Below are 24989 nucleotides of genomic sequence, written 5' to 3' on the forward strand. Positions count from 1 at the left end.
AGAGTAAGCGATTGGTAAATGTGAGCTTTTGACATGGTCATGAGGTAATGTGCTGGCACCATTTGGTGGGGTGAATAGAATGAAAGCAAGATTCCTGCCTCCTGGGGCCTGGGGAGTGGTAGTCAAGAAGGGCTTTCTGGAGGAGGAGGCATAGAAACAGGGAGGTGGGATATCTGGGAACCACTACTGTCCTAACAGTGACCAAGAATCCTGTGTGAGTATCCAAGGTCACTTGTTTCCTTTCCCACAAAGGACAGGCTTTGTTCCCAAAGATTTTTGGCCAGACCTAGAGCTGACCACATTAGATGCTTTTGCCTTTCACATTTAGGCGTCTAATCCACCTGGAATTGATTTTTGTGTCTGGTGTAAAGTTAAGATCCAATTTCTTTTCCCCCCTTGTTTCTGAATGGATAACTGGTTACCCCACAGTGTTTATTAGAGTCCATTCTCATCTGCTGATTTGTACATCACCTCTCTCATATATCAGAGTTCCATATATACATGGATCAGTTTTTGGACCTGCTTCTGTTTCATTGGTCTATTTATCTGTCTCTGTGCTGATCCCCCACTGTCTTAATTACTGCAGCTTTGTAGTGACTCCTGATGCCAGGGAGGTGTGTCCTCGTCTTTTCTTTCTCCCTTAGAAGAACCTGGGCTGGCATCAGTTCTGTGCTCTTCTCTGTGTTTCAGAATGAGCCTCTACTGAAGATCATTGAAGAGCCCTGGGAGCTCTGGACAAATTGTCCTCAGTGAGACCCCATCTCAGGGTCCTGTGCCTATAGTACCTGCTAGACTCACAGCTGCCATCCTTCCCGGTTGGCATTTAAACTGCCCAGGAAGCACTTTTTAATTCATTTGTGAAGAAAAGTGTCAAGAATGTGCCTGAGTCTGAGTTCCCTCTGCCCGCTCCTCCGGTTTCCCTGCCTATGGCTCAGTCCTCATCGTCCTACCCAGGGAGCCTGCAATTTCTTTCAGAAGGCTGCTTGCTTCCCTGCCCCTGTATGCCAAGGACATAATTCTGGACAGACTGAGACGTGTCTTCCATTGACAATGCCAGGGTCCTGGAGGGAACTTCCCATGCCAGAGCTTGGCATGCACAGCCAAATTCTTTGGCTTAGGTATTTGCAAATATTTGCTTTACCTAAAAAATAGGTTTGGGGGTTGGGTGGGAGATGAGACCTGTCACTCATGCTTATAATTTAGTCTGTCCTTGAATAGGGAGACCCAGGTGGCATCTTTACAACCTTTTCTGACAGTGGCTTGGATGCCAAGGAAATGACTCATCACAAGCTCCGATTTCACGAAATGGCTTAAAGAAAGGAGCATGACTCATGGGCCAAATGCACGTGGTTGGCACGGACTTGGTAAATCAGATGTATGCGCCCCACAGTTTTCAGCATGCAGGTGGTTGGTTACATGCTTCCAGAATTCACAAACACTTGCCAAACTGTGCCTCAGTTGGCCTGATGTATTGAATTTTGGGTGACATGTTATGGTGAACCATCTGCTGGATTAGGATTCTGCCCTGTTGGCCTTGGACAAAGCCTTCTTCCCCTTGGGCCTCAGTTTACTCATGTGTGAAATGAGGGTTTGATAGGATGATGTCCCAAATTCCCGTTAATCTTATTTCTGTGACTCTATGTCTATGGTTTTAGAGCACAGAGTCAGAAACCTTTCCTTCTAACCTCTTGGCAACAAGGTTCTTATTTCTGCCTTGCTTTTGGTTATCGGTGTCTCTTTCTCCACATTGAAGAGGGTAGTTGGGGCTGGGCGAGGGGAGCCTGCAGGCCACAGAGAATCTGGGTTTGAATCTTGTGACACTGCACTGAACCTTGCCCACTTCTGTACATGGGCAAGATTGTTGATTCTGGACACTGTCTTGTTCCGTCAAGCTGAACGTGCCCTCCCAACACTGGCACAGCAGCCCAGCTGGGTGGCTGAGCCCAGAAGATGGTGGTGGCATTTGGCTGGGGTGCTTTGGAGTCTCAATGCTGACTGTTTTGTTTCTTTTTTCAGACCCCCGAGTATTCAACCATGGCCTCACTGGCTGGAGGGCTAGATGACATGAAGGCCAACCTGACCAGCCCCACCCCTGCTGATATTGGGAGCAGCGTGCCCGGGCCGCAGACCTACCCCATTGTGACAGGTGAGGACACCCGGGGTGTGGGGGATATGTGTCAGGGAGTGAAAGAGGGAGAGAAAGAGAGAGAGAGAGAGAGAGAGAGAGATTGAGAATGCCTGTGTGGTGGGAAGAATGGCTTCTTAGTGCCTTTGGACTTGACTGGCCATTTTTGTTTTAATGAGGCTGAGTTCCTGGAACAGGTCAGGCAGGAAACTGCTGGGGCCAGGGATTATGGCTACTTTGAGAAACTGTTGTAGATTGCTCTGATGAAGTTGAAGGAAAGCAAATGCCACGTGGACTACCAGCTGAGAGGGGTGGCTGGGAAGCCTCATGTCATGGGGGCCTGGTGATTTCAGGCTCCCTTATGCGTAGAGCCGAGTGTTCAGAGGCCTGGGATTTATCTCCCTCGTGAGAAGGGTAGTCCCGGTTGGCACCAGCCTTGAGGACGAGTGGGCCTCCTGGCAGATTGTTATTGGCATTTCAGATTTCCAGGCAGAGGCCAAGTCAAGAAGGGCAGGAGGTTGAGGCTGGTGTATGCAAAGCAGCTGCCTTTCTGGAAGGCCCAGGGTCAGCCTCTTTAGCTGTCAGTGTAAAGATGAAGACTTTGGGCCCTTGAGGCCCAAATACTGCTGCATTTGAACTTGCCATTGACTAACTGTGTAATCTCAGGTATGTTATATAAGAATTATGGTTTGTAGTTTTTTGATTTCTAAAATGGGAATGATGACACCTACCCTATAGTTATTATATTAATTAATTAACTATTATATTTAGTTATATTATACATAAGATATACTTAGTTATATATATATATATTAAGTTAAATAATATGTAATATATAGTTATTATGTTAATTAATGTAATAATAATTATATTAATGCATATAATGCCTAGACTCTCGTCTAGCATACAGAAGCACCCCGCACATGTCACTATTATTTCTCAGAGCCCTCTCATGGTGGCCGATCACCACTGTGCTCGATGCTGCAGAAGGGGCTGGACTGGAAGGACCCAGACAGACACCTCTTTCTGCTCCAGTAGCACTGGTTCAGACTGAGCTGCCAGTCCTGGGAGGTTGTTCAACCTGGCAGGCAGGAGGTAGTCTCAGATACTATATAGACAGATAGTGGGGAGCTGAGGGCAGCACTTGGGCCAGAGCTTTTGGGTCTAGCCTGAGGTACCAGGATGTCCCTGTAGGCTAATAGGCAGGACATAGTAAGTAGTGACAGAGATAGGGGTTCTTCGAAATGCAGGTGGGCTGTGGTTGCATTAGGGAAGCTGGAGGCTGGACTCAAGTTTGAACTTTTGGGGCGGGGGCCGGATGAGACAAGGGGTTAAGGCTCTGAGACCTGGGGTGATAGTGCTGGTAGCACTGGGGTTATGGGCCTCAGGCAGAAGCAGCTGGGGCCCTGTTGGCAGATCTTGGCACCATGTGCGTGTCAGTCAAGTGGCAAGAGTGACTTGGTTCCCTGTCTACCTGAGATGGGGGAAGAGCCTGGAGGGCAGCCGAGCCTGCAAGTAGGAAGATGTCACCAATGGGACAGGGGTAGAGGGGCAGGGAGCCTCAGTCAGAGTGATATCCTATGAGGTCCTCCCTGCTGGTGCCATGAGGATCCATGACAAGACCTCTGACAACACACCCATTTTACAGATGCAGAAACCAAGTCTCAGGGAGAGGCAATGACTCAAGGCTTAATATAAGGGGTAACGGGGAGAGTTGGAGCCGGCCCTCAGTCCTAGATCCTGGTCCTTATTCTTTTCAAGGAACTACAAATAATTAGGGAGGTGGGGGTGACAGAGTGGAAAGAAGCCTGGACTAGTTAATAATAATAGTAACTGTCACTTTAACAAGTATTACTAAGTATCAGGTACTCTGCTAGGTAAACTTGTTTTGCTCTAAGAAGAATGCTGGGAGGCGGGTACTATTATGTTCATGCCCATTTCATACACAAAGAAACTGAGGCCCAGGGCAATTACATAGCTTTTCAGAGATCACAGCCAGTGAGCAGTAGAGTTAAAACTGAACACGAGGGCCTGTACAGCCAACCGCTCTGCCACACATAATCTGGGGGCTAATACTGACATTGTCTCTTCCTTGCGGTCTGGCTTTGGACTCATCCCTGAGCCTCAGTTTCTCTGTATGTAAAATGGTCCTGTCTCTAGGGCCCTTTGAGGATCAAATGAGATTCCAGAGGCGACTGCTCTGCAGAGGAAGGATTTGTTGTTAGGATTGGGGCTCATGGGAAGCTTGGGTTTAGGCAGATTACAAGAAGACATTCTATTCTACCATCTGTGCACAAGCTTGTTTAGATGGAAAAGAAGCCAGTAAATGTTGAGACTGTGGTTGTACTTCTGAGGCTTTTCTCTGCTAAAGTAGTTTACTGATGGCCAGTTGGCCAAAGGATTAGTCCAGCCCCCAGATATGGTTCGTTGGGCCCATATAGGACCTTTTACGAATTTGAGTGAACATATAAAAAGTTAAAATCTGAATTTCTGGCTTCCCTTGAAAAATCAGATCTCAGCATCTTCCTGCATGGTTGCAGTAGGCGGGGGCTCAGTGGTAGCAGTTCCTCCAAACAGACGCCCACCTAGCGACTCTCTCATCTGTCTCACAATGGAGAGGAGTTTGAATCTAATACTCTGATCTGGAAAGTTGGTGTTAAAAGCCTGCCGAGTGGTTTAGCGGTCCAGGGGTCTGCAGGAGGCTTTAGTAGGCCCAAGTGGCAGGTCTGGGTATGGGCTGAGTTTTCAGGTAAGACCAAAGACTTATTTGTATTTTGACCTATCCATTTTAAAGTCACGTTATAGAGCAGAAAAAGAATATAAATATCTCAAACGAAGTCCGAATTATGCTGACTTTTGAAATTTAAGAGTATTCTAATTATAAATATAAATTTATATAATTTTATAAATATAAGCATTAGCTTTCTCATATGTAAACAAGAGCCATCTAGAAAACATAATAGAAGAAAACATTACCAATAACAAAAAGATAGAATGCTGAGGAGTAAATTTAACTTTAAAACTCCATCAGGGGACATAAAAGAATAGAGATATATAGTTTGTTCTTGAAAAGGAAAACTTAATATCGAAATGTCAGTTTTCTCTAAGTAATCTATTAATTCAAAATAATCCCAAAATAGCAAGAGAATTTTTTTTTTGGAGCTTGTCAAAATGACACTAAATACTGGATAAACAGTCAAAGACAGCTAGAAAAAAATCTGAAATAGAGAAATGAGTAAAATAGCATATTTAAAAACTTTATGATAAAGCTATAATAATTAAAACTATTTATTACTGAAACTGAAGTAAGTAGACAAATGAAACAGCTTTGAGTCAGAAATAGGTCTAAAGATATGTGGATGTTTACAAATGCAACATTTCAAATCAGCAGAGAAAAAAAACCATTCAGTTAATGGTGTTGGGGTAATTGGGCCTATTGGATCCACACCTCACTCTTTATTCAAAATTAATTCCAGATTGATAAAAACTTTAAATGTAAAAAAAAAAAAAAAAAAACCATAATAAAGCTATAAAAAAAAAACACTGGAGAAATTTTTTATAATCGTGGAGTGGGGAAGGCCTTTTAAAATTTGTTCCAAATACAAAAGACAAAAATTATATAAATGGCTATTAAATATAAATCTTTTGTGTGTATGGAAAAACACCCAAAGACAAAGAACAAAACTGAGGGAAAACAAGTGGGACACAGATGACAAAAAGCTAATTTCCTTAATATATAAAGAGCTTTTAAAATCGAATAAGAAAAAAATCATTAGAAAAGACAGGTAAAGAATATAAATAGGAAATTCAATGGGGAGGGGATGCAGCTGTTCGACAGCTTATGAAAAAATATGCACCTGACTCATAATTTTAAAACAGCAAATTAAAACAATCATGAGATGCTTAAAAAAACCTATTAACTTATCAAAGATTGAAATGTTTTTTGAGGTCCAGTGTTGGAGAGGGTATGAGAAACAGATGTTTTCATATACCGTTATAGATGTATAAATCGGTGCAATCTTTTAGAGAGAAATTTGTCAATATCTATCAAAAGTTTAAATGCACACACCTACCCTCTCTAATCTTTTTATATGCACATTTAGGACTTTATCTCGCAAATCTGTTTGCACAAATGCACAATGACACCTACATCTGTATGTTAATTACAGAATTATTTATAATGGCAAACAAATGGAAACAACATAGTGTCTATCAATAGCAGGTGGTTAAATAAATTATGGCTCCTTCATACAACAAAATAATATGCAGCCATTAAAAAGAATTAAGTAGAGCTATCGTGCTGATGTGAATAAATGTCCAAGATATATTTTTAAGTAAATAAACAATTTGTAGAATAATATGTTAAGTACAATCCCACTGGTGTGAAAAATATAAAGGGCATACACATAATGGCAAGGACACACACATGCAGGGCAGATGAGAAGATCCCCAGTCCTTTTCTCTGCTCGATGGGACATTGTGTGCTGTGCTCAAATAGAGGTTCTCTGCCCAGTCCCACCCAGCGTCCCCTTGAGATAGCAAACCTTAACAGTGCCTCTCTACTCTCCTGAAATTAAGTTCATAAAAAATAGGGCCTAGCTTCACAACTAATTTCAAATAAAATCGAAATAACGCTACTTAACTATGAGATGAAGGAGAAAAGGAAGTGAAATTGTTTATAATTAAATCTGTGTACTTTGATAAGTAAATACTCTGCATGTCTAACTGCGAGACGTAATGAAGTGGTCTAGGGCTTGCCCCATGAACAGAATCACCATAAATGCAACTGGCCTGAAACTGACTCATGCAGGAGTGTGGTCGTAGGGATTCATACTGACTCAGACAGAGAGCGTGATTTTGCCAGTAGGTGAGCAACTCTTGGCAAAGTTCCAAATGAAACAAGGTATACGCTTTGCTCGAGTTACACGGTAGTTGCACTCCTAGAAAATTCAGTGTATATTGATCATGGAAATTGCAAGTTCACATTTATATGCAAATGAAGTCTAGTTGTGGATTCAAATAATTACAAACAGATTTTTCACCTACATGAATGTTTGGCAGGACATGACAATAGTGCAGGACAAAGAAAAACTCTCTGTTGAGTGGGACTGTTCTACTGCAAACCAGTACTACTCCTCAATCATATAAAAGCCCCCACAAATTTTCAAAACACCCTCTAGGGAGTATTTTCTGACCCCACTGAGAACTATTAGACCCCTTTGAAGAAATGCTCCCAAGAGCTGCTAAGGTGGGCCTCTACTGTCACCACGTGGCTTTAATTTCGCCAGTGTTAGTGGATGTGCTGACACAGTTCTGAACTCTTCAGGGGAGAGCTCGAGATTCTTCCAGCCCCACGCCTTACCTTCCCTCACAGTTGGACTGTGAGCCTAGGCCCTAGCCAGGGTGTGCCAGCCTGCGGTCTGGGAGGAGAGAGCAGATGGCCTCTGTGCTGCTGCATCCTGGCCCTCACACTCTGGGCTGCCTAGAGAAGATCTCATCAGAAAGCGAGTTGATTTCTCTCCATCCTTTATGTGCCACATTAAATATTAAGTTAACCCCCTGCTCAAGCAGCCAGGGCCACGGTTCAGAAACTCCCACCATTTGCAAACCAGTGACATGGCCATCCGGTTCCTGCATTGTCAGCAGTTTGGGCTCATTCTGATTGGGACTAATTATCTGCAGGTGTGTCCTTGGGCCACAGACTTGCTGCTGTGGCAGCCTCTGTGCTTACCTGCCAGGGATGACAATGGGTGGGGTGCCAGGGAAGGGCCTGGCAATCATGCTCCTAGCTATGCCCACCTGACCCGTGGCCTGGGAGAACAAAGGAATGAAGCAGCCTGTGTCCTTGCTGGCTCCTCCTCCCGAGGACCATCCCTCTGGAACTGGGCCTTGCCCAGGGCCCTGGCCTCCATAGCATGCTGCCGTTATATGGTCAGATGAATTAAGAAAGTCCAGTTTAAATTTCCAGAGGACTTTTCTTCTAACGTGCAATTGAGTATGTCAGCAGGAAAGCCAGGTTGCCTGGCTGGAGGCCCAGCTTCATTAGATTCTAGCTGGGTGACGTTGGGCAAGTTACTAGCCTCCATGCCCAAGTTCCATGTCTGTAAAATGGGGCCGGCAGATAAACTCCTTCCCAGGCTTTCTGCAGTGATTACATGAGCGACAATGCGGGATCTTAGCACAGAGCCTGGCATATGGGAAACCCTCAGTAAATGACAGTAGTATGTTTCTGGACTCTTGTACCAAAAAGTTTGGCCGGGTGCCAGGCTGCCCTGAAGGTTGGTTTTTCATCTCTCCATGGGGAATACTTCCTTTGACCTGTTTTTTATAAGCCATTTTGAGACTCAATCAGACCCAACTCAATAACCTCAGAGTTAAATCATAATGAATAATAAAAGCAAAAAGACGAAGAATGCCTTACGCATCCAGGTTACCAAAAGGTGCTGGAAAAATGACAATAAAAGCTATAATCAGCATAATACCCTGTAACCACGCTCAGCCAGGGCGTTTTTCTAGGAATCCTGTGGAAGCGGCTGGGTTTCAGAGTTGCTGGAAAGGGGGCAGAATATCAGTGGTTACTGTTCAGTGGACTGTCACTCTGTGCCTTGCTGGGAGTATGATGGTGGCCATGGTGGACGGTCCCTGCCCTCACTGGGCTCACCTGCTGAGGAGAGCCAGACGATTCACAGCAAACACAGAAAAAATGGGCAATATAATTTTATAATGGTGTGTGCTCTGAAGAAAACGAACTGGGGGAGGGAGTAGAGAGACTAGGGTCGAAGAGAGGTGGTGAGTGAGATGGGGATGGAGGAATGAAGCAGAACTTCTCTAAAAAGGTGTCACTGACCTGAAATCCCAATGATGAGAAGCCTCTGAAGATTCGAGGGAAAGGCAACCCTGACAGAAGACACAGTCGTGGAAAATGCCCTTTAAGGGTAGAAATGAATGAGTGTGTGAGATGCTGAGAGGGTAGGACCATGTCTCCCTTCTCTCTCCACTGCCAGTTGGGCCCAGCCCACACTCAAGCCTCAGGAAGTCTCGTAGTTAATTTCCACTAACTTCAGAGGTTGGGTAGCTCGACCCTTTACCTAGCACCGGGATCTAGTCTACATCAAGGCTTGGTCACCTCTGGTGATAGGGGTTTCACTACCTCAAAGGTAAAGAAGCTTCAAACAGGACTCACCTGAAGGTGTTCTCTGTTGAAGTGATTTCTTTTCCCACCGGCAAGCCAGAAGCTGAGGTATCTGCGAAGTCCAGCATTGGCGATCTGAACTCAGACCTAGGCACTGCCCAAAACATCCCTTGACTGGCATTTGGTGTCCCTATGATTTGGCCCAAAGATCTCTGGTCTTCATAGTGTTTTTTACACTTAAAAAAAAAATAGCCCTAACATTTTAAAGGTCAGAGGAGAACAACCCAAACATCCATCAGTAGGGGACCGGTTATATAAAGCATAGCTCATTTGTACAATGGAGTACTTGTACAGTTGTTGGGAAGAATGGGGAAGCGCTTTATGTTCTGATAGGAAAAGATCTTTGAGATGCATTATTCATGAAAAAAGCAAGAATTGTATGTACAGATGCTACTTTTTGTGGAAAGAAGGGAGAGACAGTGGGAATGCAAATCTGTATTTGTGCACATGTGCATAAAGGAACTCTGGAAAGATGCTCGGGAACTTAATAGCATGTGAACTGGATGTAGGGAGAGGACATTTTACTGAATGTCATTTACATTTTTAATTCTTTGAACTTTGTCAATATATCATCACATTTAAATTTAAAAGTGCCTGAAAATCAGGAGATTTTAACATAAAGATTAAAATGTCTAACTTCTTTTGAAAAATTGGAAGGCTTGTCCACCTTGGGCCCACACTCCCCTGTGGCCACACTCAGGTAGAGCGGAGAAGTGGTTGCCCCCTAGATGAGCCATACGCTCTTGTTTGCCCCCGATGCCACCTGGCCAGCTTGTCTCACTTAACCTTGCCTTTGGGCTTTTGAGCTTTAGACCCTGCTCCAGCCCCATCCATCCCGTCCCCTCTTATTTCTACTCCTGTCCAATAGAAACCCCCACCGTCAAGCCAGGAAGGCCGTCCAACTGGCCTTGCCCATCCCTGACTCTAGGCCTTTGCTCAGGCTGTTCTGCCTGCTGGGAATGACTTTCCTATAATAGCAGCTCAGTTTGTAAGAACTCTGAGTGCAGAGTTCTCCCGAAAAAATGCAGCACTTTATCCCAGTGTAGTGACGTTACACCCTCTTCAAACTGAATGGGCCTGCCTCAGGGACCACAACAAAGAGGGAAAACTCAGCAGCCCAGATTGGAACTTTCCTCAGATGTACAAGACTATTTGCATTCTAGAAAGATGCAAGCGAATCTCATTGGGGTTTAAAATATTTGGCTTTGGATTGTTAAATAGACTCATAGTTATAGATTCTATAGAAACCTAGAATTTGGGAATCTTAGTGTTTGGAAGGATATTCAGAGGTTCAGAAACACTGGAGATCTAATTGTTTTAAAGCCAAAATGAAATTCAAGCATCTCTGTAATTAAAATGCACATCGAAGGAAAATATAACTTGCTTTCAGGTGAGCACAGTTTTCCCAAGAACTATTTGTTGAATAAACAAATTAATATTTGTGTAAAGCGTAGTGTCAATTAAAAAAAATAATTTCAGCAGAAAGTACTCTAGTTGTTTCTGACCTTGTGTTTTGTAGGATAAAAATAAACAAAAAAAGCCGGATGGCTTTCCTGGTGTCATACTCAGATTTTTACACCTGTGGGCAGCTTGGAAGCCAGCCTTTCCATATAGCCTTCGAGAAGGTTTCTGGGCCTCCAGCTTCCCAGTGCACCCTGCTGTGATCCATCTTACTAAAATAGCGATTTCATTATTTGGAAATAGCTGGTTCTCCTAGTCCGAGATTTCCACTGCCTTGCCATTATCAGGAAGAGAAAATGCTCCAAATTGTAGTACCTGGCAGTTAGCAGAGCTGCCACCAGTCATTCATTCATTCACTCATTCACTCATCTCTCTGTTAAAATCCAGCTCCTCTATCATGTAGCCTGGGCTGGGTCTTGAGGGTTGTAGAACCCCTGCCCTCAACACACTCCTGGTCTGACAGGGGAGGCAAACGTGGGTACATGTACAAAGCAAAACAAAACAAACGAGAAAAAGAAAGATAAACACCACGGGGGAAGCCCAGTGTTTTTTAGGGCATGGAGGAGAGAACAATTGCTGCTCTTGGACTGAGGGATCTGGGGGACGTTCTGTGGAGGACGCCATGTCTAAGCTGCTCTGGGGAGCCACACGGTCTTGGCTGCTTTGCTCTGAAGCTTGCTTTTGTCTCTCTAATCCCCCTTTTCTAGTTCCTTTTTAATCACGAAGTAATACAAGCTCATTGTAAAATAAATTCAAATGGTCCATAAGTATGTATAGCAACCTGTGACTATATCTCCTTACCCCATTCCTAACCCATTCTGCTGATGTCGTATATTATGTACCTCCAGAACGTTTTCTATGCAAAAAAAAAAAAAAGTATCAGATTATATACACATAGTTGATTTCCTATAAATAGATTTTTACTCTTCACACTGTTGTTCAATTTTTAAAATTTTTATTTCATGTTTTATGGACACCCAGCATGTCGGTAGTTTCATCTAATGTTCTAGATGAACCATCATGAACTTTCCTTGAGCTATATGGGTTGGAAAGTCCATATCCCCAGGCTAAGGGGTGAATCCCTCTCAGTATTTGATACCCAGAGATGCAGTCAGAGAAGGACTTGCTCTAGGAAGAGGAGAGGGTGGGGCACCTTATCATCCACGGGAGGCCCTGGGCTATTGGCTTAGACACAGCTGACCTGGGACCTGCCTGCTACCTCCCTGTGCTCAGGGCTGTGGGGGGAGGAGATGTGGCTGCTGGAAGCCAGCAGGAGAAGCCACTGGGAGGCAAGCTTTAGTATAGTGCAAAGTTGAACTTTTTAAACAGTTTAAGCTCTTGGAAACTAGAATAGGCTGCCTCAGGAGATAATAACAATGATAGCTAATGTTATTGAGCATTTGTTACATGCTTTGGTTCATTTAATCCTTTACTCCATGAAGCATAGGTACTATTTTTGTCCCAACAAATACTTAAAGAAACTGCCTGAATTCACATAATAGGAAGTAGCAGAGCCGGTTTTCTCCTAACCCCTGTACTATATTGCTTTTGTTGGTAGTAAGCTCCATAGCATCAGAGGCATCCAAACAGAGATCTCTCACATTCACCTGCAGCACAGCTAGACTGGTGGCCACTGAGACTGCAGCACAGCTAGACTGGTGGCCACTGGGGTCTGTGGAAGCTGATCCAGGCCTGTCTTTTAACTGCCTTCCAACTCAGCCGTGCCTGATCCTGACTCCAAGCCTCTGTTTCTGCTGGTTCCTTTGCTTAGGATGCTTCTGTCACTGGCCCGGAGGTGGCGTCAGTCTGCTGTGAAAGAAAGAGCATTGGACTGACTTGGAGTCAGGATCACAGATCTTCATCCCGGCTCTGCCATAATTCCCTGCTGGTTTAGGGAACACCCATTCCCTCTCCAAGCCTCAGTTTTCACATCTGCCCAATGGGAATTATTATCCGGGCCGATTCTCTCCTTGTGGGACCGTAGTGAAGCACACATGAGCTGTAAGCTGTAGGGAGCTGCACCCTTTCTTCTGAGCTGATGGAGCCCATGTCACCTTGACTGCGTCAGGTGCTCAGGTCCTGTGTCTCCAGCAGGAAGGCGAATGTGAGCTGGTGTAGGGCTTCGCCTGTAAAAGGCTCTCATGACACCTGATGAGGGGCTGAGGAACCAGCAGGCTGCCAGTCTCTGCCATGTGTCTTCAGGGCATGTCTCCAGGGAACAGTCCTGAGGTGCCACTTCTTCCAGAAAGCCCTCCTCAATTACCCCACAGAGTGATGTGCCCCGCATCTAGGCCCAGGATCAGCCTGCCTGTTATCCCATTGTGCCTTGACTTATTGTTCTTTGTGCCCAGCCTAACTTTCTCTTCAGATCATGAGGTTCTGAATGAGCGCTGCCTTCCCCAGCACAGCCTTCCATGGGGCTTGGAACATAGTAGGTACTCAGGGATGTTTGCCGAATGACTGGATGGATGAACAAATGAGCTGTCCTCCATGATTGGTTGTTACTAATTTCCCCAAAACCCACCCTCCTAGGTTATTGTCAAGGCAATTGACATGGTTCACACACTCACATACACATCTTTGATGAGCATAAGAGACATTTGACTGCAAGATGTTATCACAATGATTATTTCTCTCAAAATACATTAGCTTTTACTGGTCTTCTGCCTCCCCGCTGCCACCCCCAATGTTCACAACTCAGGAAAAAACTTCTCTCTAATTTGTCTCTGTTGGCCTTAGTTTTTTTTACATGAGAAGCTGTAGAACTTCTTCGTCCACCCCTAGACCTTCTGTACATGTTTGGTAAGGCTGGTTTCAGCAAAAACCCTTAGGGGCGCCTGGTGTTGTCCGAGCTTGCCCATCCAGAGAGGTGTTCGCCTTTTGTAAGCCTTCGTAGTGCCTTTTGTAAGCCTCTGTTCATCCAGGTCCAGGATGGTGTCACATGTCCATCTCAAGGATAGGGTGGCAAGCAGCCTGTTTGAGGGGTTGGCATCTAGGGTTGGGGCTAAGCTAAGGGCTCTCCCCAAAGAGCTGATCTCAGTCCTGAACAAGATCCAAAAAACCTGCCAGAGTCACCAGCAGGAGTGAAAACTAATACTTGCCTCTCACTCATTTGGCATCAGGCCTTTTTCTGAGCACTTTACATATGTTAACTTGTCTAATCTGCATAACACCCCTATGAGGGAGTTAGTCTTATCATCCCTATTTTACAGATGCAGAAACAGGCACAGAAGAGCATAGAAACTTGCTCAAGGTCATACAGCTCCTAATTGGTGCCGCCAGATTTTAAACGCAGTAAAATTTTAGAGCACCACTGTGCTACGCTGCCTCTCACCAACCTGGTGTGTCCGTGGCAGGCAGGGGATCAGACCAGAGGAGGTCTGAGTCAGGCAGAGCCTGATATGGAGAAGAAACCACAAACACAGCTGATGGGTGGATCAGGTCCACATGTGGGGGCTGAGCCTGACATGGCTTGTCTTAATCTTGGGTGGTATCTAGTTGAAGGGCATTGGGTTGACTCACTCTCCAACAGCTGGCACCCTATAAGTCAGTCTGCACCCAGACGACATACCCAGCCTAGTAGGGCCTCAGCACTCAGCAGGTCCTCTATGAAGGTGTGCTGAATGGATGGGCAGATAGCAACAGATATCATTGTCTCTTCTTTCTTGGGAAACATACTGTATATCTTCTGGCATGTTCTTACCTGGGCCAGGCCACCTAGTGACTCTCTGGCAACCCCGGAGCTCTAAGCTCCTGCAGCACACTCCTACCCAGGCCATCCCCTGTCCCGTGTAAGGGGCTCAGCACTTCCAGCAACTCCCCACCTAGACTGAAGCTCTCTTTTATTGTTTTGTTTTCAGATAAGAAAGCAAAAGGAAAATAATTGTCACTGCCTTTCTTAAATAGACTTCCTTCCTCTTTGTCCGGTCAAGCACCCGTGGAAAGGTGGTGCCAGATAAGTCCTGGTTCTTTGCAGGAGCAAGTCGGTTTAGGCTCCCAGCTCTTCACACCGCACACAGTTGGCTTCCTGCTTTCCCATCCTTCATTGCCCTGCGCACCTAAGAGGAAACCAGTGAAAGTCCAGGTGGTCAGGGGTGGGAGCCTTGGCCCAGGTGCTGGGCAGACTGGCAAGGACTCACTCTGGGGTGCTGGAGAGGACACCGGGGTGGGAGCATCGGGCTGGCCTGGTTCTCAGACTGGAGCGGGTTGTGGCGGGAGGACTCGCCTAACGGAGCCTTGGGTGTATCTCTTCCTCTCTTGGATCTCTATCTTCCATTTTGGTCAAGGTGGCTGGATTTGGGGAGGGCATCCAAAAGGTCCAGGGGAAGGGGACAGGGATGTCAGGGGGTGTCCTTAAGGGCTCTAAGCAGTGACTTGTCCCAGTTGACCTGGCAGTCTTACAGTACCTTTCACAACCAGTAGTGTCGGTCTGGATAATTGCTCAAAAGGTGTTGCCCAAAAGAAGATCACAGCTGGCACAGATAGCCATCTACTAATATGGGGGTAGATTCCCAAAAGATACCTATGGTTTGATTATTATCTTCAAATCTCTTTTGTATTAATGAGGCTGATGAAGTAAAAGACTCCTACAGAACTGAGCCTAGGGTCACAGAGCCCAAGGTAGGGCTCTTTGTCCCCCCAGCACTACATTCCGTCCTCTGGTCCCACAGCCCGTTTCAGCTGGGCTGCCTGGAGCACGCCCAGCAACTGCCCAATGTGTCTGTGGGCTGAGCACACCTCCCGCAGGGACCAGACCTGCCCGTGGCACCCCTCCCCTGGTGGAATCCCTTCTTTGACCTTTGTAATTATTCCTGTTCAATCTTCCTTCGTGTTTTTTGCCTCCCGCCTTTTCGAGGTGCTCAACTCCTGCACTCTCTCCAGTGTATTAAGGATGTGAGTGAAATTGATGACTGGGATGTCTCGGGTCTTTATGATGATGAATGACTTTCACTGCCAAAGCTTTTATTGTCTGTGATTTGGGAAGAAGGGGGAACTGATATATCAAGGCTGCCTGTCACACCATTTAATACAGTTATAAATCCTGACGTCACTAACTGGTGGTCAGGAGCTAGAGAATTCTACTGGCCGCCACTTCACCAAGCCTTTATGGATTTTTACCCCCTCTCTCCTTTCTCTGGCTGACTGTCACAATTGTGTTTAGGAGGGGGGATGGGAGCAGGTGGATGGTGACTTTAAAAATTCTAGGGGCAACCTGGGCCAGGGAGGAAAGTGGGAGCCCTCGCCACTCTAAAGGAAGGAGCAAATGGCAGGTTTTTGATTCTACTATGGGCAAGGGAAGTGTTCAGTGAAACCAAATCCCAAAAGTGTGTTAATACCATCTTGCATGTACACCAGCCTTTAATTTATAGTTTACCGAGTGATTTTACATCCGTGATTTTTCAGATCTTCCCTCCATTCTTGGGGAGAGGGTGGCAGGGAGATACTTGATCCCTCTTTTACAGAAGAGGAGACTGAGGTTCAGTGAGGCAAAGTGACCTGGCCAAGGTTATGCCACCAGGCACATGCAGAAGATGATTCTCTGGGTAAAGCAATAGAGGCTCACCGTTAGGAATTTTGGGCACGGAGTCAGACAGCCCTGGGTTCCCATCCTAGACTCACCACCATCTAGCTGATGATGATGATCTTGGGAAGATCACTTCAATTTTCTGATTCTCAATTTCCTCACCTGGACATGAGAATAATACTTTCCTCATTGGGTTGCTGCGAGGATTAAATGGGGGTAATGCACACAAGATTCTTAGCAAGGTTTCTGCCCTATCAAAAGTGCTCGATAAATGTTTTTAAAAGGAAAAACTACAATGAGAGAAGCATATGGTAGGTGTCATAGGAGCAAGATGGGGGCCACGTATGCCTTCCCGAGGTTCTGTGGGGAGGTGGCCAAGGAAGGCTTCTTGTAGGAGGTGACACCTGAGCTGGTTGGAATGAATAGAAATTAGCCAGGCTGGGAAAGCAGGTGAGGGAGAGCACACCAGGCAGAGAGAACAACAGGGTAAAGGCAAACACAGTGCAGAGTGAGCGAGAAAGTGCAAGCAGTTCCAGAAGTGGCGAGGTGTACAGCTGGAGATGAGGGACGGGTCATACCACGGAAGCTCCCAAAGACCTGAGATCACAATCTCTGGATGCTGGGAGCCTCAGAGGACTTTAATTAGGAGTGGCATCTTCAAAGCAATCTTTCTGGGATCTTGACATAGGGGGACATAATGAGGATGAATCTCTGCAAGAAGATGTAACCCATTGAAGGTGGTTGTAAAAGTCCAGTAGAGAAAGGATGAGGACCTGGACCTAGGCATCTGAGATGAGGATGGAGGGAAATTTTGAGGGATAGAATTGGCAGTAGTCAAGTATCAGAAGTGGGTGAGATGCAGAAGTCAAGGATGGCTCCTCTGGTTGGAGTTTGGGAGACTGAATGGAGAACGGAGCCACCAGCCGAGACAAGACAACAGGAAGAGGAGCTGGTTTGGATACTCGGATTTGGTGGTGCCCCAGGGATGACCAGGTAGAAATGTCCAGAGGGCAGTTGGGGAGGGGTCAGGGCTGGGGGTACAGATTTGGAAGTCATGGGCATGGAGGAGATGGGTCACTCCGCCAAGATGTAGAGATGAAAAGTATTGAGAGGAGCAGAGATCTAGGAAGGGACTCTGGGGAACAAGGGTGGCTGGAGAGAGGAAGCCATGGAGAAGTCTGGGAAGAGGCGGCTGGGGAAAGACAAAGAGCCTGTAGCAGTCACTGCTCTTGGTTGAGAACAACAGAATTCTCTCTGGCTGCGTAAGCAGAAAAGGGATTTTCTAAAGTAAATTACGATATTCAAGAGGTCCGCAGAGCCAGGTTCGGGACTTCCCAGTTGGGAACCGCACCTGCACCACACCAGAACCACATCAGAACCTTGCTGGGAGCATGCTATGCCACACCTAAGCCACACGTGAACACCTGAGCCACCTGCAGGACCGCCCCTACGGAGACGCCACACTGAGGCCTGTGGACACGAGCCCTTAGCTCATGCGGCTGTCACTGGGCACTAGATGTCACCACTAGAACCCCGGCAGATGGACTCCACAGGCATCCGCTTCTTTGTGTCACTAGCTTCTGAATTAATGATCACACGTGTGTCTGCCTCGTGGAGCCAGTAAAGTACCTGTCCTCTAGCTGCAAGAGAGGCTGGGAGGTCAGCTTCTGACTCCTGCCTTAAGGAGCCTAAACTGTTAAGGTGGAAAATTCCCCCCCAAAAGAAAGATGTTCAGTGGTGTCAGGTGGCCAGAAATGTTTGAAAAATTAAGGAGTGAGCAAAGAGATCCAAGATAACAGGGGCTGAAGCATCGGTTGGCTTTGGCTGTTAGGAGGGTCTTGTCCTTTGGGTCGCTTACTGGCTACAGTCAACTTCTTCCCACAGGATTTGAGGCATCATGAAATTCAAATCCAAGGACAGCTGCACATAGGCCAGAAACCACTGAAAGAAAGGAGAAAATGATTGTGATGAATTCCAGGAAAGCCCTAGCGAGGAGAGGCAGCTGGACCCAGAGTCTGTGGGCTTGGGCTGTTTTTTCAGAATTTGAGTGACTCTTGGCCTGGGGGAAAGAGTAAGGGAGAGGGAAGAAGCAAGGACCCAATGGCACAGTCCTACCTTGGGGGTTTCTGGGGGTGGCTGGGATCTATTTTATCTTTGCTAGAACTTGGGTGGCGGCCGAGTTTTGGCTGGTGGCTTTTCTTTAGTGAGAGGATGGAAAATATCACCTGTTGGTCTCAAAGAGAAAGCTTCCTGTTTTTAAAGTCACAAAATCCCCAGCACCAGACACAGGGCTGGGTCCGGAAGAGTGGTTAGAAAGGGTTTTCTGAGCAAATGAATGAACACACCAGTAAGGACTTGTTTGGCCTTAGCTCTATGCCGAGCATTGTGCTGGCACCACAGGGAAACGGAGATCAAACGGATACGGTCCCCTGCCCTGGAAGGGTTCAATCTAGTGTCTTCTACCAACAGACATCCCACGCAGTCTGACAAGCGCTGTGATGTGGAGCTGGACACAGGGGGCTCTGAGAGGACTCAGGAAGGACTGTGTAGCTGTGGGTAGGCGGCGGGAAAGGGCATCTGGGAAGGTTTTCCACACGAAGTGACATTGGTGGAGTTTGCTTGGTGCTGTCAGAGCACATGAGCAACATTCGTGAAGGCTCGGAGGTGCATTGGGAGAGAGCAAGCCATTTAGGGCCGGAGTCGGGGTGGAGGGCCGTGAGCCTACACTGCTCCACTAGGAAAGGAGGCGGGCGAGGGGTTTGGACTGGATCCGGAGGTGGTGGGAGCTGAGGAACGCAGGGTCCGTTTGCAGAGGGACTGGCGTGCTGGAGGAGGCTGGGGCCAGGCAGGGAAACAGTTGGGGGTGGATGGTGGTGAGTCTGAACTGTGGCCAGAGGTGGCCGTGGATGAAGAGGGGCTGCAACTTGGTGACACTCCCCATCCTCCAGCCGGGGCTGTTTGTGGTAGAGGTGGGGCCTGTGGGTGCCAGGGCATCAAGGCAGGGTCTTCTTGCCCAGGGGCGCCTCAGAGCCTGCTGGGTGCCCTCATTATGCCACTCATGGGCAAGGAGAGACAAGAGTGGCAATCGAGACGCCGGCTGCCTCCTGCTGGTGTGCGGAGCGCTGGGCAAACCACATGAGATCCCATCTCGGGCATAATGTGCATCCGAGGACAAAATTAGATTGAGAAGTAAATGGAGCCGAAAATTTCCAAAGCATTTCCCGTCAAGAAGCTGTTTGATTGCGTGTTTTAATTCTCCGAGTCCTCCTGCCCAGTAGGTTCATCGTGGTGGGGATGGCTGGAGCAGAAGGAGCTTATGATGGGAGGGGAGTGCTGGGGACCTGGGCCCCAGGCCAGAGGAGAAGGGAGAGGCCTTTACTTCGTGGCAGCCATGACTCCAGGCTCCATATGGCTCCTTCTCCCGGGTGACTTGGTTCAGACCTCAAACAGCCCTTAGAAGAGGATATTATTGTCCCCATTTTGTAGACAAAGAAACTGAGAGGGCAGAAATTATGTGGTAACCTGCCACGGTCACATAAATAGTATGCGCTTGGCTGGGGTGGCGAGCACTGCCCTGTCGGACTTTAAAACTCAGGTCAATGCCACATTGAGTTGCATGTTTCAGTGTTTCCATTTTTTTTTTTTTAGTGTTTCCGTTTTTGTTTTTTTTGCAAAAGCTCTACTTTCTTCCTCCTTCTCCTTCTCATTCCCTCCTTCTCTCCTTCCTCTATTTCCAAAGCCTAGGCACCCTGGGAGGCAGGCATGGGGTATATCCCCATTTTGCAGATTTGGAAAGTGAGGGTCAAGGAGGTACAATCAATTGCTGGTAGCACAGAGGGTGAAAGCTAATCACAAATTCTGTGAAATCCGATTCCTGTCTGTGGTTCCCCTACCTGCCTGGATCAGCAGGGCTGATAAATAGAACCATCTCTGGGCAGGAACTCAGCTCTTTCTGTCAGTGTCTGCTCCCCCGCCCCAGGTTACTCTGGGCACATGCTCCCCGCTGAGGGCTCAGCCGCTCCCGACTCCAGAGCCACTGCTGGCTTTGGCCAGGCCTCCGGAGCCCAAGAGGATGCCTGCACCCTTAGATTCACTCGCAAGGAAAAGTGCTCTTTTTGCTTCGTTGAGGACATTCGTGCCCTGGACTAGTAAAAGAAAAAAAACCAAGAGGTTCAGTTTCTTGAGCTTGAGGGGTGTTCTGTGAAGAGAGAGGAAAGAGGCAAGAAAGGAACAAAGAAACCAAGGAAAGGAAATGTGGACTGGGAGGCCATGGTGGTTCCAGGGCCCAGGCCTGGCTGTGCGTGGCTCTCCGGGCGAGGCCTGGCCCTCGAAGGGGCTTCTTTACTCACCAGCAGTATGGGCAATTAGTGATTTTCCAACAATTAAGTTAAAAACATTTTGGGGGGGGTCAAGAAAACTTTTGTTCAGATAAAAGTTCCCTGGGAAGTCTTTTACATAAACCAGTCAGAGTTAAGTTTCAGTGGTTTTGGTGGTGCCAGACCCAGGAGGCCCAGAGAACACAGCTGGAAATCCTACCCATCCCTTCACCCCCCACCCCTGGATTGGTTGAACTTTAGTGTCTTTTGGGCTCTGGTGCTCCCTGATTCCAAAGTGGTTTTTGAGCTGCTGTGAAGGCTGCTCACAGAACATGGGTGTCCTCTGCTCAGCCTGGCTCTCAATTCTCACCTCTGGGACCCCAGCCACACCTCACACACTTCACTTGCCCCACCTGCCTCACCCCAACCTCTGCCTGTGCCTGAGGAAGCTCAGACCCAGGCCCAAAAACACTGCCCCTAGAGGCTCATCCACTGGTATGACACCACCCACCCGTACTGCCCACCCTGCCCTGAACTCTGCCCAAGCCCTGCTCCCGATCCCCCTGGAGGACCCTAACCCACTGAAGCGCAGTTCCAGTGCCTCCTCCTCCAAGAAGCCTACACTCTGATGGCCAGAATTGAATCTCAGGTCTGCTCTTTGCTACATGTGGGATCTTGGTCAGGATGTGTCTTCTCTCTGAACCTCAGTTTCCCCAGCCGTGGGCACTGAGATGGTGAATAACTGGCACATTGAACTCAGGACTGACTGACTTGTGAACTTGTCCCCACATGATGCCCCTTGCTCAGTAGGGACCCTACCATGGGTTGCATGAAGCACTCTCACTTCTGTGATCCCATCTGGGGTTCCCGCTGGCCCATGAGGGTGGCACGGCCGGGGTGATTCCACAACTGGCAATGGTTTGCAAGCAAGAGCCTGAGCTACGCCCACCGTGCGTCTCAGAAGCTCCTGCACCTGACTCAGGCGCTCTCTGAGGGGAGGGCCAGGGAGGGATCGGCTGGGGCTTGGACAGCCCGCGGTGCCAGCCAGCAGTGCAATTTAATGCATGTTTTCTGCAGCTCATTAATTTGCTGTGCACCCTGGGAGGTTCGTCTGCGGGTTAGACTTGGTTTTCCCTGGCAAACAGCGTACCTGCCCAGCCTGCCTCTCATGTGGGCCCACTTGGCAGTACCCAGTTGTGGCCTCACTGTGTGGTTTGGGGAAACAATCAGAGAGGTGGGAGTGCTGTCTGGTTAGACTTTCTCCGTTTCAGGCATGGCCGTCTATGATGTCCACCATCTTGGTGCTCTCTGCACCAGAGGTGGACCTGCTGGGCCACTGGTTTGTGATCCCTTTACAAGAGATCAGAAGCCTATCTGAGGCTTTTCTGTCTTACACATTTACCTATTGATTATTTCTTAAATAAATGGGCTGTCAGCCAGACATGGAAGTAGGGCAGAGAACTGGATAATATGCCTTTTTTACGTCTCTAGCATTGTTCGATCCCCCCAGGTGGGTGGCTGGGAGTTAGGATTCTGGTTCACAAATGAGAATGTTTGGAGAGGGGAGGGGACCTGCCTGAAGGCACTTTAAGGAGGTGGACAGCTTTCTGACCTTCAGTCCAGGGCTGGCTGGGCCTCAGTGAGCCTTCACACTTGGTCCTCCAGCCCTGACCTTACCCTTCATCTTGAAAGGTCCAGTAGGTCCCTCTCACCAGGTCGACTTCATTTCAAACACATCTTAGATGTGGAACTTGGTGGTCAAGAGCACAGGAAGTCCGGGTATCTAATCCCATCTCCCAGCCCCATTTTCTGCCTGTGCAACTGTGGACAAGTCACTTAACCTCTCTCAGCCTCAGTTCCCTCCTTCAAATATTAGACGTAATAATGACATAGCTAACAGTTGGGAGAACTTACATGGCCAGGCACCTCTCTAAGTGCTTGTCCTAACTCTTTAATCCTTTTAAACAGTCTAAGAAGGTGGTGTTATCATTAGCCCCGTTTTATAGATGAGGCATAATCTTGCCCAGGGTTATAAAACAACTAGTAAATAGCAGATCTGGGATTTGAATCCAAGCAGTCTGCTCCCAGAGCCTTTGCTCTTAACCACTAGGCTCACTCAGCCTCTCAATAACCACCACCACGATAATAATCTCTACCTTGTAGGATCGTTTTGATAATTAAATGAGATAATGTGCATTAAGCACATAGAAGAGTGCCTGGCAAATAGAAATTGCTCAGCTAGCTACTGTCATCTGTCCACCATACTTGTATTCAGCGACACCGCGGGCACACACAGCAGTGGGTGACATTATTGAGTGTTTACTCTGTGCCCGGCCCTGTGCTAAGAGCTTTACCAGCATTTGTTAATTTAATCCATGCAACAACTCTATGAGGCAGATTGGATTCTCTTCATTTATAGATGAGAAAACAGACACAGAAAGGCTAAACAACTCACTCAAGATCACACAGCCAGCAAGTGGAGAGCCAGGGTCTGCCAGCCTGTGGCCTTTCTATCTAACTGCCTTTCCATGCTTCCCTCTTTTACAAAGATATAATGTCCCCCAATCTAAGAGGCCACTTCAGGGGAACTCGATGCTTTCTGTGTCTTCATCTATTCCTTCCATCTTCCACTTAGCAATCATCTAGTTTACGCAGGCTTCAACACTTGAGAAGGAGGACTTTCTCAAATGTCAGGTTTGGGGAGTGTGTTCTATATTAGCAACCTGGGGGTGGGCAAAAGTGATGAGAATACCGTTGGCCTTGAGTTAGGGAGTGGGGGGACTGGGTCATCTCCACATCTCAGTCCAGCCATGGGATTCCATGATTTTGAAATGTTATGGGGCAAATTCTCCAGCCAGCTTGGTGGGTGTGTGCCGTAACCAGGACTGGCAGTGTGGGTGGGTCTCCATCAGCAGTCTGATCTCCTGGTGGTCTTTGTGGTTGCTGTGCCCTGTATGAGCATTCCTCAGGAACCCATCCTGGACTGAGATGGACAACTGGGCTTTTCTTCACCTGCTACTTGGGATTATATAGGTCCCAAGTCGACTTTCAAAACACTGGTCTGTCCTATCGGTTAGATGCACATAATTATGTCAGAGTGACATAAATTCACTCTCCTCCGTTGACAGCGCCCAGGTTCATCTCTGTGAACTGGCATAACTGAATCTCGCCCGATACAGAGGTCTGTAAGCAAGCAGCTTGCCCTTCCTCCAGCCACCCAGACTGCTGAGGTTTGGATTTCTTGTGTCTGATTATATTGTTTTCCTGTTTCCATCCTTGCTGCTCACTTGTCACCTGTCACTTCTCCTAATGTCAGTTCGCCTGATTCTAGAAGTCTCTCTTCTCCTTCTTCTTTTACTGTTTTCAATCTTCTGGGGGCAAGGAAATCAAGCCACTGAGCTCACTGGAATTGTGTGCAAATGAGGATTGGGCCTGCCAGCGCTGGTGCCCAGAGGGCTTTATAACCACCTTTCAGCTACTCACGGCCAGATTGTTGGGGCTGAGACGACCTGAGGGCACATTTCCGATAGGTGGGACATCACTGTATTTATAGCTCTTGCGAAGGCTGGATGTTGGCTTGGGGGAGGCCTGGTGGGACCATGAGCTGTGAACATGTGACTTGGCCAAGGCGCTCCTGGCATCGTGATGCTGTCCTTGAAAGCAAGAAGTCGCTGCTGTGACAGCTCTGGCCCGAGAGCTCTAAAGGTGGAAGCAGGGGGCAGAGAAGAGCCGTGCATTCTGCACAACTTGGATTCATTATTATCTCCCCTTTGAGGCTGCGAGTGAGGCCCTTGGGGGCACAGACGGTGTCTGGTTCTTAAGATAAAGTTAATTTTAAATCAAAAAGTTAATTTAAAATAAAAAGTAATACATGCATGTAGTTAAATATTCAAACCATATCGAAAAATATAAAATGAAAAATAAATCTTCTTCCCCCAACTTCTGCCCTCTCATCCACGGTCCCTCACACCAAAGTTAACGGCGTCTTGTGTTATCCTTCCAAGTAACAGTTTTAGGTATCTATCAGCATACAGACTTTGTCTATTTTTTAGTAGCACAAATGGGATCATACTGAACACAATCTTCTGCACTTTGTTTTGTTCATTCAATAATTCATCTTGGAGCTCTTTCCACAATCCACACATTCAGACTGACTTTGCTGTTTTTCAAAACTGTGTACTGTTCCATCATATGGAAATATCATAATTTTTTTTAACTCAGGCATTATAATAGACACTTGGATTGTCTCCTGCCCTCCCTCCACTCCTCCCTCCCTTCCTTCCTCCCTTCCTGCCTTCCTCCCCTTCCTTCCTTCCTTCCCTTCTTCCCTTCCTTCCTTCCTTCCTTCCTTCCTTCCTTCCTTCCTTCCTT

General features: G+C 47.2%; 1 protein-coding gene across 9 annotated transcripts in view; it reads left to right on the forward strand.

Annotated features, from left to right (window-relative positions):
- PAX5 (paired box 5) overlaps nucleotides 1-24989 on the forward strand; it is a 175008-nt gene that overhangs the window by 96643 nt on the left and 53376 nt on the right. For all 9 annotated transcript variants that reach the window (XM_039856632.1, XM_039856641.1, XM_039856647.1 and 6 more), the window contains one exon: nucleotides 2017-2146. In XM_039856632.1, the coding sequence (XP_039712566.1) occupies nucleotides 2017-2146 (130 nt within the window). The remainder of the gene's footprint in view (nucleotides 1-2016; nucleotides 2147-24989) is intronic.

Source organism: Pteropus medius, unplaced genomic scaffold (genome assembly GCF_902729225.1).
Source record: "Pteropus medius unplaced genomic scaffold, Ma_sr-lr_union100, whole genome shotgun sequence".
Classification (NCBI taxonomy): domain Eukaryota; kingdom Metazoa; phylum Chordata; class Mammalia; order Chiroptera; family Pteropodidae; genus Pteropus; species Pteropus medius.